Source organism: Aquila chrysaetos, chromosome 2, assembly GCF_900496995.4.
Source record: "Aquila chrysaetos chrysaetos chromosome 2, bAquChr1.4, whole genome shotgun sequence".
Taxonomy (NCBI): Eukaryota; Metazoa; Chordata; class Aves; order Accipitriformes; family Accipitridae; genus Aquila; species Aquila chrysaetos.
Window position 1 is genome coordinate 6,855,529 of NC_044005.1, and position 17,664 is coordinate 6,873,192.

At 52.3% G+C, this 17,664-nt stretch overlaps 1 protein-coding gene across 6 annotated transcripts in view; it reads left to right on the top strand.

Annotated features, from left to right (window-relative positions):
• DAAM1 (dishevelled associated activator of morphogenesis 1) overlaps positions 1-17,664 on the top strand; it is a 98,782-nt gene that overhangs the window by 49,357 nt on the left and 31,761 nt on the right. For all 6 annotated transcript variants that reach the window (XM_030043680.1, XM_030043725.1, XM_030043689.1 and 3 more), the window contains 2 exons: positions 3,108-3,197; positions 15,182-15,253. In XM_030043680.1, coding sequence (XP_029899540.1) covers positions 3,108-3,197; positions 15,182-15,253 — 162 coding nt within the window. The remainder of the gene's footprint in view (positions 1-3,107; positions 3,198-15,181; positions 15,254-17,664) is intronic.

Here is a 17,664-nt window from a genome sequence, read left to right on the forward strand (position 1 = left end):
GAAGTGAGGGGTGAGGGCTGCGGGGGCGATGGACACCGACCCACCAGTTATCTTCTCATTCTTCAACAGCCGCCAACATCGCACGCTGTAGCGGGAGTGCATGTCTTGCAAATGGCCTATAAAATTAATTGCCAATTAGAATTACCTAATTATCGAGCTCGTGATTATTAATTGAAGGCGCATATGGGTTTGAGGTTGTGCACGGCTTCTTGGCTGCGCTACCACGCCACTGCGCAATTGCTAAAGGCTTTGTCAGAGCTGCGTTTGTACAGTGGTCTGTGAGCCCCTGGAAAATGGCTAATGTTCCTGTTGTCTCTTGATCTTTTGGAGTTTGAAGGGCAGTTTCTGAGTAGCCTGCTTGGGGCCAAGGAGTACTGAGATAGCCGTTAGTGAGCATAAGCGAAGGGCTGGAGGTGGGTGCTGGAATCCCCATACACGTAAAACCAGCAAAGACCTGACTCTTCATGGCTAAGTTGCTGTTACAACTCAGAATAACAGTCATTAGTCACTGTTTGATTATGAGGATTTTCATATTCGCTGGGTGCCACATAGTATTTATTTAAACACCTCTCCCAAGCATCCTGCAAGATATCATTAGGTAGGTGTTGCTGAGTGATGCAGGCTGCAATGAGTGAACATGTTAGAGCTGGGCCACAATGAAACGTGCTGTGTGGGACTCAGAAGCGTTTCTGCACCTTTTTTGGATGTGTTTGCATGTTGTCATGTGCCAGCACCTAGTATGTTCTTCTGCTTTATCCATTCTTGCTCCTATGTAGGCTTCAGCTCAGTTTAGACTTTTTTTTCTTGGTTAATAAATCTTCACGTTTGCACAAGTTGTATTTTTAGGGTATGGGTATTTTGAAAGTTTCAATAAATATTTTTCTTAGAACCTGAGTACGGATGTGCATGGCTGGTGTTTTCGTGCCTGAATCCCAGATTCACGTGGCAGGGAAGCGAGGTTGCAGTGGAAGCACTTTCCTGCTCTCACTCAAACCCTCACGGCAGAGGTAAATATTTATCAGGAGACCCTCATCCTCTCCCATGTGCCCAAATGCCCTTTTCCAACGAGTTGAATTTCAGCCAGGCCCCTGTGTCAGGTGTGCTGTTGGCTGCCTTTAGACCTGCCGAACTGGGGCTGAAGCAGAGCTTGGGTGTCTGACCGGCTCGTTGTTTGAGGAGACAACGGCGAAGGATGTCGAGCGCAATTTCTGTTTTGAGGCATGGAAGGGTGATGAGACTTGCCCAAGGCTGGGAAGGAGATCGGTTGCTGGATATGAATCCCTGACCTCCCAAATCATAAGGACATGGGGAGGTTTGAAAACAGCGCTCGTTGGAGGAGTCCCTAAGCCAGGTTCTCCTCCCTGGGCACAGGGGGAGGAGAGGTGTCTCAGGTTGGGTGCAGGCTTTCTCAGTCCTCACTTTTTCCCAAGTCTCTGTCATGGCAGCGTGTTTATTTCTGTTGTAAGGGTGTCTTGCAAGTCTGCTTCCAGAGCTGCACCAATGTCAGCTCTGTGCAGCACAGTGGTTTGAAGAGTCGGTCGATACGGGGGGAAAAGTCAAGGAAGAGGCAAAGCTCCTCCATGCGTATGTAATGGAAAAAGCTCCATGACACCTTTCCTTTTGAGGAGTAATTTCATCAAGAAGTGAAATCAATACTGAAGTGGATGGATAAGCCTATCCGAGATGTTCAGAACTGCTGGCACCCTTCCGTCACTGCGTGTTGTGCTGGAGGGTCCTTGGGTTTGGGTTACAAGATAGCTGAAGGCTCCCTTCCATGGCTACTGGGTGCAATATGAGCTTTAATTAGATTAGCTGAATTTCTTCATGGCCTGAGGGCTTGCTGATGCAGGGACCCATCTTCCCCCCTAGGCATCTTGCTCGGCCTTCACCAAATGGGGCTTTTACCTTTCATTGGGGTACCAGGGGCTACCAGCTTTAGTTGATAAGCATTATTATTCAGGCAGGGAAACTTTAATGGGTCTCCATGTGGTATCTTTTTTAAATTTTTTTGCTTTTTTTAGTTGCTGGAATTAAGTGTGTAATTTTTAATGGGGATCCCCTTACTTAAATCCATTGGCTGGGTGGGATGAGTTGGCTGGGGGCCATAACAGGGCTCTCCTGTGACCTTCTGCAGCATCTGCAGCACTCCCAGTGCTGCACCAACACCCCTCCAGCACGAGGATTGTCATCAGTGGTGGTGATTTTAAGAGACATCCATGGTTGTAAGATCAATGTTGGCTTTAGCAACGAGCCTCCCAGCCCTGCCTGAATGTTTTATTTAGTTCTCTGATAAAAGCTTTGACCTACATCTAGCACCAGGAAGCGACGAGGCTTTGATAATACTCGGGCATCCCGGCGGAGGGCATGCTGCTAACCGAGTCTCCAAGTCGAAAATGGATGTGTCCTTTAAAATAACATCAGATAAACCAATAAAGGTTTCAGTCAGTAAACAGCTTTATCCCTGCCAGGCAATACATAGTCCAGTTTTGATGGAGAAGATGTACCTCTTTATGAACTGTAGATATTAGGAAAAGAGCTTTCTATTTTTAGTTATAGGAAAACAAACCAAAGGCCAAAAAAAGCCCCAGTTTTTAACGATATGAGGGTGTCAGCAATGGAAATGGGCTGGGCCGCTCAGGGTGCTCAGTGAAGCAGTTATCTGTGGTGGTAAAAAAGGTCCTATTTGAATTGTTCTTCGCTGTACGTGTCTTAGATGCGGTCTATCATCTGGAGCTCTCAATCCTCTGTGCGAGGCTATCTTGCGGGCAGCTGTAACAGCTTCATGCCTGTCCTTTCTAAAATGCTTGCTGCCTTTAAAAGCAATGAAGGCGATGTCCGGGAGGAACAAGGCAGGGAGGTTTGCAGCCCCGTCCTCCCGGCAGCCAGCTGTAGCCCAGGAGTCAGGGGGAGGTCAGAAACAGCAGGATGAGAATTAGCATCATTGCCCTGACAAATCGATAGTCATGGGGCGATGCTGCGGGCCCACCGCTGCGCTGTGGTGTGGCCCCACGTTGATGTACGATGCTTATCTGGGGGGTTGTGTCTGTGCCATCACCTGTTTGCGTACTCATGTTGCATGTTTTGTGGGTTTTTTTCCCCCTTTCCAGGATGAACTTGACCTCACGGACAAGCACAGAGAGGCCATGTTTGCGCTGCCGGCGGAGAAGAAGTGGCAGATCTACTGCAGCAAGAAGAAAGTAAGAGACCCGTCTGCGCGGTGGTCGGGGGCTGAGCCCCTTCCCTCCCCCGTGGAGGGTGGGGAGGAGATGTGGGGAGGGACACAGCTCTCTTGGGATGCTGAGTGGTATTTGGGGTGTCACAGAAGTGTTCCCTGGGGAAGCAAGGGCGACCGGTGAGGTCTGCAGTCTCCAAAATGCATAGCTTTTCTTCCTGAGCTCGTTCAGGCTGGAGGAGGCATCCCGGTGCCCTGCACGGGTGTCCCCCACCCCTGCTCATCCATGCCAGCGCAAGCAGGGCCACCTGGAGCTCCGTGGCCACGGAGGCTGGCGTTGCGGCAGTGCGGGAGACTGCCCCGCTCACCATCTCTCGTAGCCCTGCTTTTCTCTGCTGATGTCTGGAGGCCTGATTACAGCCTGCCCGAAAGCCTCCCCCTCTCCTGGCTTTCCAGTTTGCTGCCTTGAAACAGGCTTGGGCATCATTTTTGTCCTCCCACCGGCTCTTGCCAGAGGATGGCACAAACGAAAGTGCCGCTGGGGAAGCCGTGCCCCCGCAGCGCAGCCCGTGAGAGCTTTAGCCCGGTGGTGCGGAGGTTACTTTTAGGGTGAAGCTGTGTCACCCCTGGGGCGATGAAGGGCTTTAGGTTCACGGGTGTAACTGAGATACCGCTGATAAGTGACTAGAGTTGATGTGAGTCACCGATCCGTCTGCCGAGCTCCCCCGGCGTGACGCGTCCTCTCTGCGGTGCTGGCCTCGCGGCCCCGTTCCTCAAGCTGAAAACATGCGCGGACATCTTCCCAATGCTGGTAGGCTGATGTTTGCTTTTGCTCTTGGGGGCGTGCAGCCCGAGCAGCGTGGGGTACCATGGGCTGGCAGCCTGCCAAGTGGCCAAAATCACTCTTTTTTTCCCCCAGTAAACTGAAGATTTTTGCCCCTGTATGTTGGCACAGGAGTTACTCCCAGCTATCTGTGCTGGGACTCATTTTCCCTCCCAGCCTTGGCCAAAGCAGAGATCCTGCAGGATGTACCGCTGTGGGGAGAAATGGGGCAAAAATCTTCAGTCTTGCAAGCAGACGGAAGGACACCAAAGCCTGCAAGGGAGATGCCCCCAGTTGGGTGCATGGACCTGTTGGAGCGGGTCCAGAGGAGGGCCACAAAAATGATCAGAGGGATGGAATACCTCTGCTGTGAAGAAAGGCTGAGAGAGTTGGGGTTGTTCAGCCTGGAGAAGAGAAAGCTCTGGGGAGACCTTATTGCAGCCTTTCAGCACTTAAAGGGGGCTTAGAAGAAAGATGGGGACAGACTTTTTAGTAGGCCCTGATGCAATAGGACAAGGGGTAATGGCTTTAAACTAAAAGAGCGTAGATTTAGACTAGATATAAGGAAGAAATTTTTTACGCTGAGGATGGTGAAGCACTGGCACAGGTTGCCCGGAGAGGTGGTAGATGCCCCATCCCTGGAAACATTCAAGGTAAGGTTGGACAGGGCTCTGAGCAACCTGATCTAGTTGAAGATGTCCCAGCTCACTGCAGGGGGGTTGGACTAGATGACCCTTAAAGGTCCCTTCCAACCCAAACTATTCTATGATTCAGTGATTCAGTTCCCAAATTCACCTCTGCGTCCCCTATCCTGGCTGCAGGAGTTGCCTCAGCAGTGCTGGCGGTCGCCTGGCCCCACTCGAAGGGTGCTCAGTGCCATTAATGCCTCTTTTCTCCTGCTGTAGCAATGGCACCAGATTTTCCAGCCACGTTTTAGGCCAAGAGCAGGCTTACCTTGCTCATGTAGGATTAAGTTTTAAGCCTCTCATAAATACCCCTGAAATCCCTGTATTATTGTTAGACAGAGGCCTGCCATGCCCGAGATTCAAATCGGAGGGGAGAAGAGATGTTAACAAATTACAGGCACTGGTCTGAATCAAGAAGAAAATGGGCAGGGGATGCTCTCTCATCACGGCCTGTGGGATAAGCAGAGCCGTGCTCCAGTGAGTCTGGACAAGGAGAGACAACAGAGACTTAAATCAAGCAAGCTGTGTAATTATTATTGTGAGTGGAGATTACATGCTGTCTAATCTCCCGAGGAGGATTTAGATGGGGCTGATGGTGCCTCTTTCCCGTTCCAGCACCTCCTTGTGCTCATGGTTTTTTAAAAACCATGCTGAGAAACTCCCTGCTCCTGGGGGGTGTTGAAGGAAGGAGCCACAGAAGCACCCCGTGGCATCCTCAGAGGTCCTCAGAACAGGCGCCCATCCAAGGCTGGAACCTGGCTGCTGTTCTGCTGTGGTCCTTGTTCCTCTGGCTGCTCTCAGCCGCTCCTTCCCTGCTCGTGATGCCGTCTCGGTGAGCTGCAGAGCGTACGTGCCACTGCTTGCTCTGAAGGAGTTGTGCTGGTGGAGACGAATGCTTTTCTCCTGCTTTTTAATTAAAAATGAGCGAGACCATATCAACAGAGGCTCCAGCAGTGGAGGAAACCAGGAATCACATGGGCTGGAGAACGTCTCTATGCACAGGAGGCTTTAGGCAGTCCCACTCCTATGTGATGAGGACCAGTAGGCAGCAGAAATATCAGTGGCTACCCCAGTGGCTCATGGTAAATCTTACTTATGTACCTATGTTTTTATGAGGACAAATCACCTACAGGGTAGCTTGGCATCAAGGAGAGGGGCTGGGCTTCTCCACTTCTCCAGCTGAGAGCAATGGCTGGGATTTGGCCGGAGCGGTGGAGCTGGAGACAGGGCAGGGGTCCTACCTCCCTGCCTCGGCTGCAGGCTGAGCAGCGGTGATTTGGGAGGTCCAGGATGCGCCCAAACCCTTTGGCCTGCCTGTGTTTTATAGCAAGTCATCACTTGAGATGCTGGTAACACCCAGTTTCACCTGGTGGGTCTGAGGGGGCTGGCAAAGATGGACATCAGTCACAGGCAGCTGCCTGACTTATCAAGGATTCAAAATTGTCCCCTGAGCAGTTTTTGCTCTTTCCTCTGCTGCCAATTTTGGCTCCTGTTGGAAACAGACTGTTAAGAGTCAGGCAACTTCGATCAGACTTTAAGTCCGAAAGCGCCAGTTTGGGGCATTCCTAATTTTTAGCGTTTTCCCCATTTTCCTGCTGGTTGCAGTGCTCCCTGCCACAATCGCAGAGACCAGTTGCAACGAGCTCCATCTCGAAAGAGCGGCACAAGGCAAGACAGAAATGCTGTCCAGCCTTTTCCTGGGGGTTTTCCTTGAAAATCAGCTTTGCTGGGCTCCAAAATATCTCGTGCTGGGGCCGTAGCCCATGCAGCCAGGGCACTCCCCTGCCTCAATCGACAGCAAAGGTGTGTGCAGCACAGAAAGCATCTGAATATCTGTCCTTCCAGCACGTTCCCTGCTACTGTGTGCCATGTCTGGGCGCTTCTGCTTTGCCATTGATGTCATCCACCGTACTCAGCTCTTCAGAGTGCACCCCAGTTGTTGCATGTTTTATATATTCCCATGATGGGCAAGATTTGGTAAAAGGGGACTAAAATGAGACATTTTGTTGGGCTGGGTTGTCCTGGAAAGGGAGCTGGCAGCGCCTGGCCTTGGCACTGCTCGTCGAGAGGAAATAAGGGAAACCAGCTATTCCCCAGGCGTATTTCCTTCCCTGGAATATTTCCCCCTGGCCTGCAGCCCTGTATCCTGGTTTCTCTGCCCTGCAAGCAGCTGTTTTTATCCCAGCCCACAGTATGGGCTTGGCAGGGCAGAAGTTTTGTCCTCCCTGATTCTCCATCCATGGAGACGCCAGGTCTGATCCCAGCCCTGACTCTGCTCGGAGTTGTTGCGCTAGACGAACTCCTCACGGTCCCATTCCACCCGCCTGCATCACCCTGTGATGCTCTGGGGGGGCAAGGGGGGAGCAGAAAGACAGACAGCATCTCGTGATGGGGTCTGGCGAGTCTGTCGGCAGCGACCCAAACAGGAACTGAAGTCTACATTAAATCCAGCAGCCGTGCAGTGCTTGGGTCAGGAGAGAGATTTGAAGATTGTTGGAGAGACCTTCTTTGAAGTCGTCAGCCCCCTCTACGGCTGTAATAAAGCAGGGAAATGCAAAGGTGGAGATGCATTAACAGCGGGATGAAATCTGCTTTTAGAAGTGGTATTTCTGGAGGATGACTCGTTTCATACCTCATCCCGAAATATTTCACTCCCTGCTGGCCCCGCTCTCCAGGAGAGGATATTGCTCGGAAGCGCGGGGAGGAAGCAGGAGGGTTTCCAGCTTTAGCGTTTCTTTGGCTGCAGATTTGCTTCAGTGAAAGAGGGTGACTCAGGATGGCCTTTCTCAGGAGGCCACGCTCCAAAGGGAGTTAATAATTAACACTTTGCACTTAGTCTGCAGCACCTCTTAATTGCGGGAGGTTTGCCTCCTGCCAGCTGATGTACATAATGTTAAGCTATTAAAGCAGCTCGCTGGGTGATTTTTTATGAGCCTCAAAATATGGGTGGATACAGGGGTGTTCAGGCAGAAGCTCAGCATAAACAACCAGGTGGAAGGAATTGGGAGTGAAAACCAGCTCAGGCAAAGGCAGGGTCTGACTCTGCCCCACTCCCTTTTGATTCAGCTGAGCTCTCTGAGCATCTGTAAAGCTGGGGTAGGAGAAAAATGACCAGGGATACCAAGCAATGCTGTACTCTTTAAGCTTGTGTTGAAAACCTGTTGGCATCGCTAATGCTGGGTGTGTAAAATTTCCTCAGGCATCAGGTATAAAACCAAGCTCCCTTCGCATTAGGGGAAGGCAGCCGTGGTGCTTTTGCAGGGGAGAATGGGGAAAAATGTGATAAATGGGGAAATGAGTGATGGCTTTCCAATAATACTGTATTTCCCAGCCAGACAGCTTCTTTCCTCTCTGACTGCGCCTTCCACCCACTCCCTCCAGAAAGCTTTGCTTTTTCCAGCTCACTCTTCTACTTTTCCTGCTCAGTCCTGCAGCTCATTCACAGGGCTTGTGTTGCTGCTTCCTTCATATAAAAAACCATCAATTTATTATTTTTTTTTCCTGCAGTAGCAGAACTAAGAGCAAAAGCTGACAAAGATGGCATGCAAGGGGAGGAGGAAAAAATACCTCGGCGTTTTGCCGTGCTCCTGGGTCACCTGGGATGGACGAGAAGTGTTTCATGGCCCCTGAGCATCCAGATATACCTGTGGTTATTGCAGCAGCAGGTTGAAATATCATCTCAGGTGTCATTTTCTCAGGCTGACTGAGAGAAACGATCTGTTTGCATGGCTGGGGGTATTTTTCAATAGGAAATGTTTATAGTTTTTATCTTTAAAGGTAATTCCCTTTTTAGTTCCAATCACAACACACTTTTGTTTAAGCAAGGTTTTCCTCCGTCTCTGGCCAAAAAATGCATCTGTTAGCAATCTTTTTGGATTTTAAAGCGAAGCTTTTCAAACAATGAACCAGCTGACTACGAAAGGCATCTGGTCATGCTATATTTGCTTATGGGGAGCATAATTTTTAAACCCTGGGAAAAGCGTACAAGGGCATGTGTGTATTTGTAGAGCAGAGGGTATAGCAAGTGTTAGCAAACATAAAAGCAGTGGTCTGGGATGGGGTGGCTCGAACCCTGAGATCCCACTCGGGGGGAATCTGATGAAGTTACAGCCCTTCGCAGCATTGTTCCATGGGGAAGGGGCTTTAGTTGTGTCATTTAGGTTTTGTTGCAGGGGTACCTGGGTGGGCCAAGCGGCTGGAGGGACAAGGGAGACCCGGAGGGCTACGGTGGGCCAAAACCTCCGCCAGCGCACACCTGGCAATAGCTCGGCCATGTCGGCAGAGCTGGGCTGGATTTAAACCTCCCGTGCAGGCTGCAGACCTGTCGGTTTTAAAACCCATCTGCACCGCTGCCTGCTTCTTTTTTGACCTTGCAAACAGCATCCAGGTGGATTATCCGTGGCAGGAAGGGAGGAGGGTTGTCCGAAACGTGGTGGGCTGCCAGCTGCCGCCAGCTTTCCCTTGCTTGGCTGTTATGGAGCAGCAAGGAGGGGTGGGGAACCCTGTGCAAAAAGAAAATGCAATGAGGAGGATGCATAAAAACGAAGGGGTTTGCTTCTGTTTTTACAGCAGATGCCAACTGAAGAGGGTTTTTTTTTTAACCCCTTGCTGTGACTTTCCTGGTGTAAAGTTCTCCTGGGGCAGACCAGCCTTGCAGGTGATGCCAAGAGGGAGGTGAACCATCAAAGTCACGAGCGCTGTCACTAAAGGGCTCTCCAGTGTTTGCTTGGAGCTGGTTGCTGCAAGCCAGCCCTTTCCTTCTAACTTGGTTTCACCTTGAAGGATCTAACCTGGTGTGTTGGACGTCAGGTGGGTGGGGAACCTGGCCGGCCGCCCTCCAGGGCTCAGTTACCCAAGGCAGCTCCAGATCCATCACCACCACCATGGGCTGCAAGTGTGGGAAGGAGGCTGCTGGATCAGAGAGAGACATCTCCTGCAGGCTGGGCATCTAAAAGGTGTCACCAGAAGCTTGATTTAGAAGCAAAGCAGCCCTAACGAAGCACTGAGGAGCTTCACAGGTGTCTTTCTCCCCACCGCCATGGGGTCATGCTGCAAGCAGGAGGGTGCATTACTCCCAGCAGCTGCGTTCCTGCAGGTCAGAGCAGCAGGAGCTGGTGGAGATCCACCTTCCAGGTGTAAATAACAGTGCCCAAACAGGGCTGAGACCGGCCTGCAAACTACTTTCAAGCCACCACCTCCTCTGCGCTGCTGCCCAGTGTCCCAAGGATGGTCACTGGGATGAGCAAGGGCACTTCTGGCTGTGGGAGCCGCTGGCACCCCGAGGGGGAGGCATGCCGGCTGTGGAAGTGTCGGGCTTGTCACCAAGACGTGGCAGGGCTGCGGAGCGTGAAATGTCCCCGGGAGGAGCAAAGGGATGGCTGGAGCTGGCGGATCAGTGACCTTTGCTTAGAAAAGCTCCCACTAATGAGGCGCCTTGCCTGGGTGCTGCTTTCCCCACAGCACCCGGTGCTGACGGAGGGGATGGAGCTTGTTCATCGGGTTCACGCCACGACAACCCCCCGCCACTGCCACCACGGAGCGAAACAGGCGAGCAGCAGCATCCGTCAGCCCCGTGCACGGAGCCTGGGGGCGAAGGGGCAGCAGGGGGGGGGAGAAGGCACAGCAGTGCCGGGGCCACAGCTGATGTGATTTGTATTTTTGCCAGGTGCCTGGAAGGAAGAAGTGGATGTCGGGGGGAGCGGGTGGGAAATGAAGGAGGGGACAGGGCAAAGATTGCCCTTGGTTGCCCGGCTTTGGCATTTCCTAATTTTTGCAGCAGAGCACGTGTGTCCGTCAGGGCTGTTTCCTGGAGGACAGTGAGGGATGTTGGTGCAAATGTTACAGATGAGAAGGGATGCCTGTCCCTGCACTATGCAATTACAGCCATCAGCCTGCCTCTAAAAGAGCAGCTCGTAGTAAGCCACAGCATGGCATCAGGCTGTCAGCGGGGTTTGGATCAGCCCTCACTTCTGTGCTTCTTGAGAACAAAGCGAACACAGCAAAGAGCTAAATACAGCCCAGAGAAGAAGAAATTGGGAGATGTTTGTGTCCCTGGTGCCAGACGGGCGGGATGTGATGGAGCATCCTGGAGAGCTGACGTTGGCGGTACTCAGCTCCATGTCTGGGGATCCCTCGTCGAAGGCAGGCAGCAAAACTCACATCCCCAAAACCCACCCTGTGTGCTGGGAAACCGTTTTACAAATTCACCCTTTCAACCTGTGGTGCCCAGAGAGGTTCCTCTGTTCTCCTGCCTCTGAGCAAAGCCTTGTGAGTCACTTCCCTCCAGGCTTGTCACTTTGTCGGAAGATTTCTTTATCACCACCAAATGCACTAAAGGACACTTATCAGTGTGCTGTAGACCATTAGCCGCAGTAATTACCACTGAGCAATGTCCTGCAGTGAGCTGAGGGAAGCCCGTGCCCTGATCTTTGCCGGCTTTATTGTGCAGTCCCCCTTTGCCTGGGAAGCTGCTTTCTGATGAGCCTGCCCGGCTGCTCATCTGAATTAATGAGGTTCTGCTGCACTTAATTGAGAGTGCTCTCTAAATTGGGGGTTTCAGGGAGGAAATGCAAGAGCCCGAGGGAGCCGAGCAAAGGGAAATATTTATAATGCAGCACGTTAATTATAAATGAGCAGTTTAGCCAATTTTGTTGTTCAGCCTCCCTCCGCCCCCTGGAGACCTTTATTTTTTTGCTCCACTGCTTCTTTTCAGCCCTAAATGAGCAGCAGGTCCGGATCCCTGCCCGCCTCACAGGTGTTCACACCACGTGGGAAGGTCCTGGGATATGGGATGAGCTGGCCTCGCTGCCTTCCCACCCCATTCCTCAGCATGGATCTCACTCCCTGCGCAAATCTGCTGGCTGGGTGCATCTGGACAGCTCTTGGTGCTGTGCCGTGGTGGGGACCTTGCCACCCTTCCCAGTTGGTGTCGCTGCTGGGAGTGCTGGTGGGAGAGGGACGCTCCTTATAAGAGGTGCTGGTGGTACCCCGGGGTGATGGGGAGGACCTCCAGTGACGTCTCCAGGAGGTAACAGGAGCTGGTCCTTTTTTGGACCATGTTCAAGGCACACATGGGTGCCCCAGCTCCGCCATCGCCCGGGGCACCGTTTGCATGCCAGCCTCTAAAGCAGGGCAGGAAAGCTGGGAAAATCACGGTCTTTGCCCACAGGCTTTGCAGGGTTTGTGCAGAGCCTTCCCGCAGCGGAGCGTAGGATTGCTTGGAGGGCTGGGTTGGCAGATGTGCACGGGGCTCGTGGCTCCCCAGCATCCCTCCCTTCTTCTTCAGTGCCTCCGTCATGTTTACGTGCTCTCTTTCTGGTGCATTTAGACATCGTGCTGGGTACGGCTGTGCTTTTGCACACTGGAGCAGACAGGAGTGTCCTTTAGAAAGGCGTGCGATATGAGCTGAGAAACCAGAAAGACCTGGCTGCCTGTGTCAGATGGGATCATCACCGAGCAGGAAGGTGGCCCGAGCCTCACCCCAGCAGCTTGGCATCACTGAGGAACCATGGGGTCATCCAGCAGGACGGGTGGGCAACACTGAATTGGGCTAGCACCAAGAAACTGCCCTTTGGTTGTGGGAAAATAATGCAAGCAGTGCTCTGCAGATTGAACCTGCCATCGGGTACAGCCTGACCTCACGTCCCCGTGTCGCCATGGTGGTTGGCCATGGGCAGTTCCCCCATATGCTGCTCCCACCTCGCTCCCGGGAACTGGTGGTCCCGCCTGGGTTAAACTGTTGCCTCTAACCCACATGTTGCAGAAATGATGTGTGTTTCCCTGGGGTGACAAATACTTTGCAAAATACGACAGTTCACATTTCTCGCCCAGCTCAGGAGAAGCAGAAGACCTTCCTTCGGCTCTGCGAGGGGTGGTGATATAATTTGTGCCTTTTCATTCGACTCGTAAATATGAATTACACCCCTGTTTCTCAAGCCCCCTGACGCTTTCTCCGTGCTCCTGAGCATCTTTCTGACAACCTGGACGTCTTTTGGCAGGCTGTATGTGAGCGGACATGCCAGCTGCCGGGATTCCTGCAGGCACGGCAGATGTTCCTCTGCACAATCCAGCAGTGGGAAGCTCTGAGCGACCAGACAGACGCAAGTGGCTGTCCTCTTCCCAGCCCCTTGGGAAGGCGTTGGGTTTCTCCCACTGTGGCAGAAACCTCCCCCTGGCCATGGCTTCGGGTGGCCACACTCGATGCTGGCAGGTGACGGTCCCTGCATGTGGTCCCAGACGTGGCCAGAAATGTGGCAGGAGGGCAGCTGGACGGTCCCTGGGTTATTTGGAGAGGTTACTTCACCGAGTCGATTTGCCAGTGGATGGCGAGAGGTCTCTGCACCTCCGTCCTCTTGCCTTTGCTGCAGGCAAGTTTTCAGGAGAGGGGAAAGCAAAGAGAAGCCAGCACATCCCGTTTTTCCTGGCTGCGAGAAGACCAAAGGCATCCCTGTCTCTCCCCATCAGGCTGGGTGTTGCACACTCAGCCAGCCGATGAGCGTTTCTCTTTTTTTAAGCACTATTTGGTCAGGATGGGGACAGTTTTATTTGTTGCTGGCAAAAACTGGTTGTCAGAGCATGACTATGAATGGTCCTCCATCCATGCAGAGGCAGGCAGTGGGACCTCCTTCAGGTTTATTAGGTTTGGCACTAGCATAGGTAGGACAGATTTTGGTGTTGTTTTTCTAACATCTCAGAAAAATTCTTGCTCTCTGCTGATTCCCACTTGGGTGAAAAAAAAAATGAAATGTGGAGGGCAGGCGAATCAAGTGTTTCATTCAAAACCTCGGTTCTTGGCAGGAGAAGAAGGGGAGAACAACCCAAAGTATTAACACAGAGGGCAGGGAGGGCTGAATGCAGTCTTCTTGCTCAGGAAAGTTATTTTATTTGCTTTAAACTTGACCAGATCTATAGAAGATTAAAAAAAAGTGAGGCTTGTGGATGTGCATCTGTCAGCGGGCAGCCTGCCCAAGGGCATGGGCAGCCAGCACGGAGAGCTGCTCGGGGTGATCTGGTTACTGCCAGACTGGATCACGGCTGCTTGGAGAGGACTGGAGGTGGCCACAAGGGTGGATGAGCTGCTTCTCTTGGCCCTCAGCATGTCACAGAAGATTCCAAATGGTTTGCCAGGTCCCTTGTTGCTCCCAAACTTCTTTTGTCCCCATCCCAGAGCCAGGCACAGCGAAGGGTCACGTCTGCGGGAATGGGCTGCACTCCCTGGGGGGGAACTGGGTCCCGTCTAAATTACCTATCGCTGACTCGGTGTTTTCTCATCTTAGCAAGCTGCGGCTTGGAAAGTTTGGATGCACGAACGTTTTCCCACATATGCCTCTTGAACTGCAGTAAATATTTGGGACTGTGCTCCTTGGGCTTGCTGAAATCAGCTGGAGGATTGGTAATTGTCTGCATGCACAGACGTGAGAGCAGAGGAGTAGGTCGTCCAGCTCCCACCGTCGCAGGCGATTGCAGTGTAGGATGACCTTTGCAAACATCTCTTAAAGTGAGGGAGTGGGGAAAAGCTATGCAGCAAGTCGGGCTGTGAACTGAAGATGGTTAGTGAGGGAAGATGCCTGGGATTTGTGTAGTATCAGTTGACTCTACAGCCTAGATATGTGTGGCATTTCAGCTGTGAATCCTTTTTCTTCTTTTGGTATAAGTTTTTAGAGGAAAATTCAGGGGGGAAAAGGGTTAATTTTGAAGTATTCCCTCAAAATCTGCATACTTGCTCCAAGCAGTCCCTGGGGACATGCAGCGTAATTTATCTGAGCTGGGCTCAGAGGTCCTTCAGTCATGTCCTACAAGAACATGGTAGAACCTGAAAACTCCTTGTGAGTCCCACCAGATGCAGGGCATTGTAGACCAGGATGATGAAATGAGGCTGTGCATCATTCAGTGTCATAGATCACGGGCCCAGGGGTGACATCCTTTAACGGGGGATGTTGCCAAGTGCATGTTCCCTCCTAACAACTGATGAAGCTCCCAGAGGAGTTGTCTGTTATGCCTGGAGTCTCTCGCAGGATGTTGGTAAATCATGGTCCTGCTCCAAGAGTGGAGCTTAGTTCATGTCACATTTATTCACTCTTCATTACTTGTAAAAGGCTCTTGGTTTTTTCCCCAAAGCACATTCATCAAGGCTGTGCAGCCAAAACTTGAAGGGCACTGTAGAGTCAGTACAAGAGAAATCTGAATGTAAAATTTCACTGTGGTTTCTCCGAAGCTGATAATCACAAGACTGATGCGGTATCATTGGGGCAGAGTTTGGTCACAGGCAGATGGTGTAACATAGATTGTATATAAAATATACTAGTTCAATAAATCAGGTAATGTTCCCATAGCTGGAGCTGTCAGTGGTGAGCTCAGAATTTGGAAAGTCACGCTTATATTGATATAAAGTAATGCAATAGCTCAAGGGTGCTTCAGAGGTGGTTGGTCATGAAGGGCAGGGGATGTTAACACTATTTCTACTAATCTGCTGTCTTTGTTTCACTTTTTTCCCCTCCCCAGGACCAGGAAGAAAATAAAGGAGCCACCAGCTGGCCAGAGTTTTATATTGATCAGCTGAATTCAATGGCTGCTGTAAGTATTTCCCCAACGCTTTGGCGCTTGCGAACCCCGTATGAGGCAGCAGTGCAGTGGTGGCAGTCGGCAGCACGGCCAGCGTTGTGCCCAAGAGGGTGACAAAGTTGTGACCTGGCTGTTTTCAGCCTTTCGGGTCTGCAGGTCTCTCAATAATTTGGAGTTGGCAGTAGCTTGCGATCTGTCCTAGCAGTTCAGAAACCCCTGATGTAAGGATTTAAGGATATCTGCCATTAGACCAACAGATACAGCTGGAAAACAGAGGCATTTTCAATGGCAGGAAGGGCATTTCATCTTGCCCTAGGCTGGGAGGCTGCAAGATGGACGGCAAACAGCAGCTCTCTGTATAAAACCACCAGGCTGGTTTTTAAAGACCCCGTTTGATTGTGCAATGCTGCTGGGGCACCAAGCTGCTGTGGTTGCTTTGAAGTTGATAGCTCCTGTGCTTTTTCATGGATGCCTGCTACCACCTTGCTCCTGAGACAGCCTTCTGTGCTGGGCGGCCACAGTGAAACACGACGCTGCTGGTTGTCCGTCCCATGAGGGACGTGTTTAGATGTAATTTTATGAAATGCTTTCTTGCCAGGTGAGACAGAAATAGCACTCTTTTCTGTAGGAAATACAGTTTATTTCCTGCAAGGCTGCACAGTTCAGAGCTCCTCCATCCTCACTTCTGCTTTCAGAATCAGAAGGTGCCGAGGTTTGTGGCCACTGCACTAGAGATGGGAGCAGCATGGAAAACGAAAAAGAAAAGCATAATTTTTCTTTTTTTTTACCCCTGTGTTTGCCCTGCTGTCATGGGGCCAGGGTGACGGGGAAGGTAGGGCTGGGTGGGGGAGTGGGGACAGAGGGGTGAAGCAGAGGGCTGCGAGCCAGGGGGGAGCATTCTGCTCCCCTCCGGGAAGGCAGGGATGCCCAGGGCTGGCCATGTGCTGCTGGCCAGTCGAAGCCCTGAGCCTGAGCAGAGCTTGTGATCAAAGCCTGCCAGATGCCTGGAGGGTGGCTTTGATCTCCCTGACACGCTGCCAAAGAGGAGCTGGGTTAAATGCGGGCGTCAGCGCAGCTCTTTACATCTGCTGGGACCCTTTCTCCCTCCTTTGCTTAAGCCTCGGCTGGCGCTGGCAGGGCTCACCCTGACACCTCCGAGGCCCCAGCGCCGTCGGATGGTGCAGGACGTACCCAGGATGTTGCTTTAGCTCTGGCCTTGGTTGCATGAGTTGGGGTGAGCAAGCCGTACCCCGTGCATGCCCGGGGCTGCAGGCAGCCGTGCTACTCGGGTAAAGCCGCAGGAGCCAGGGTCCCGGCCCCCAGTGCCAGCTTGATAGCAAAATCCAGTGTGGGAGATGCCGAGGGCATCCCGTGCACACAGCCACTGTCCCCAACGTGGATGCACGTTAGGGGGTTGCACTGGGAGACCTGGGAGCGACAGGGTCGGCAGGATCCACCCTGGCTGACCCCGAGCGTGGCTGCAGCATCGCATCCCCTCCAGGCTGCAGGGCGTCCCCTGAGCCCCCCACCTCCTCTGCAGGGGCACACGGGTACCTGTTGGGATGCATGGGTGCCAGGGCAGGCTAAAGGACCCTTCTTTCTCCCCTACCCCAACTTAGCACCTTCCCTCTGTGGACCCCCAGTTATTATTGGCTTAGCCCCCTGCATCCCAGCCCTGGAAATGCATCGAGATTCACGTCACCCGGATGTCACCTGCGGTGTCTCTGAGCAGGGTTCAGCCAGACACTTTCTTATGGGATACTGTGATGCACTTATTTACCCCTTTCTTTTACAAAGTGTGTTTCCTGGAGGGTCGTGGGCTGGAGGGTGCATGCCAGGATTTACATCCAGAGCCCACGAGTTGGGAAGCTCCTTGCCTGAATTGCAGCCTTTCCCTCTCTCTTCTCTGAGTCTGAGGGATGCAGGGGGACAGTCATGAGCATCCTCCCAACGTGGGCTTGTCTGGATGAGTTGCAGGTCAGGAATTTGGGGTGACACCACTGCTGCCTCCAGGGCGTTAACTCTGGAACTTAATGATCACACTGGACAATGCTAAGTGTGTCCTTTTGAGGTGGTGATCCAGCTGTCCCAGTTGTCTCAGGGCAGTGAAGCCCAGCATCTTGCCAGGGCTTGCTGGGGGGTGAGGACTGGCTTGGGGAAGAGGGCACTGGGTTGCTGCGGCCTCGCTTAGCACTGGCCCATGTTTTTTTCCTGCTGCTTTGAAACAAAACCCAAGTGGCTGGGGAGATGCAAGGCCATCAGCAACGCTGCTCCAAAGCCGATGTGGGTTGAGGTGTCACTGACTTGTGATGCCCCAGACACTCGCAGCTTAATTTTACATGTGCTAGCGAGTTGTCTGGGTGCTTGCAGGCAGCGTCTTCAGCCTAAAGCGACGCATTCACCCTGCTGTACCCAGTCCAGGC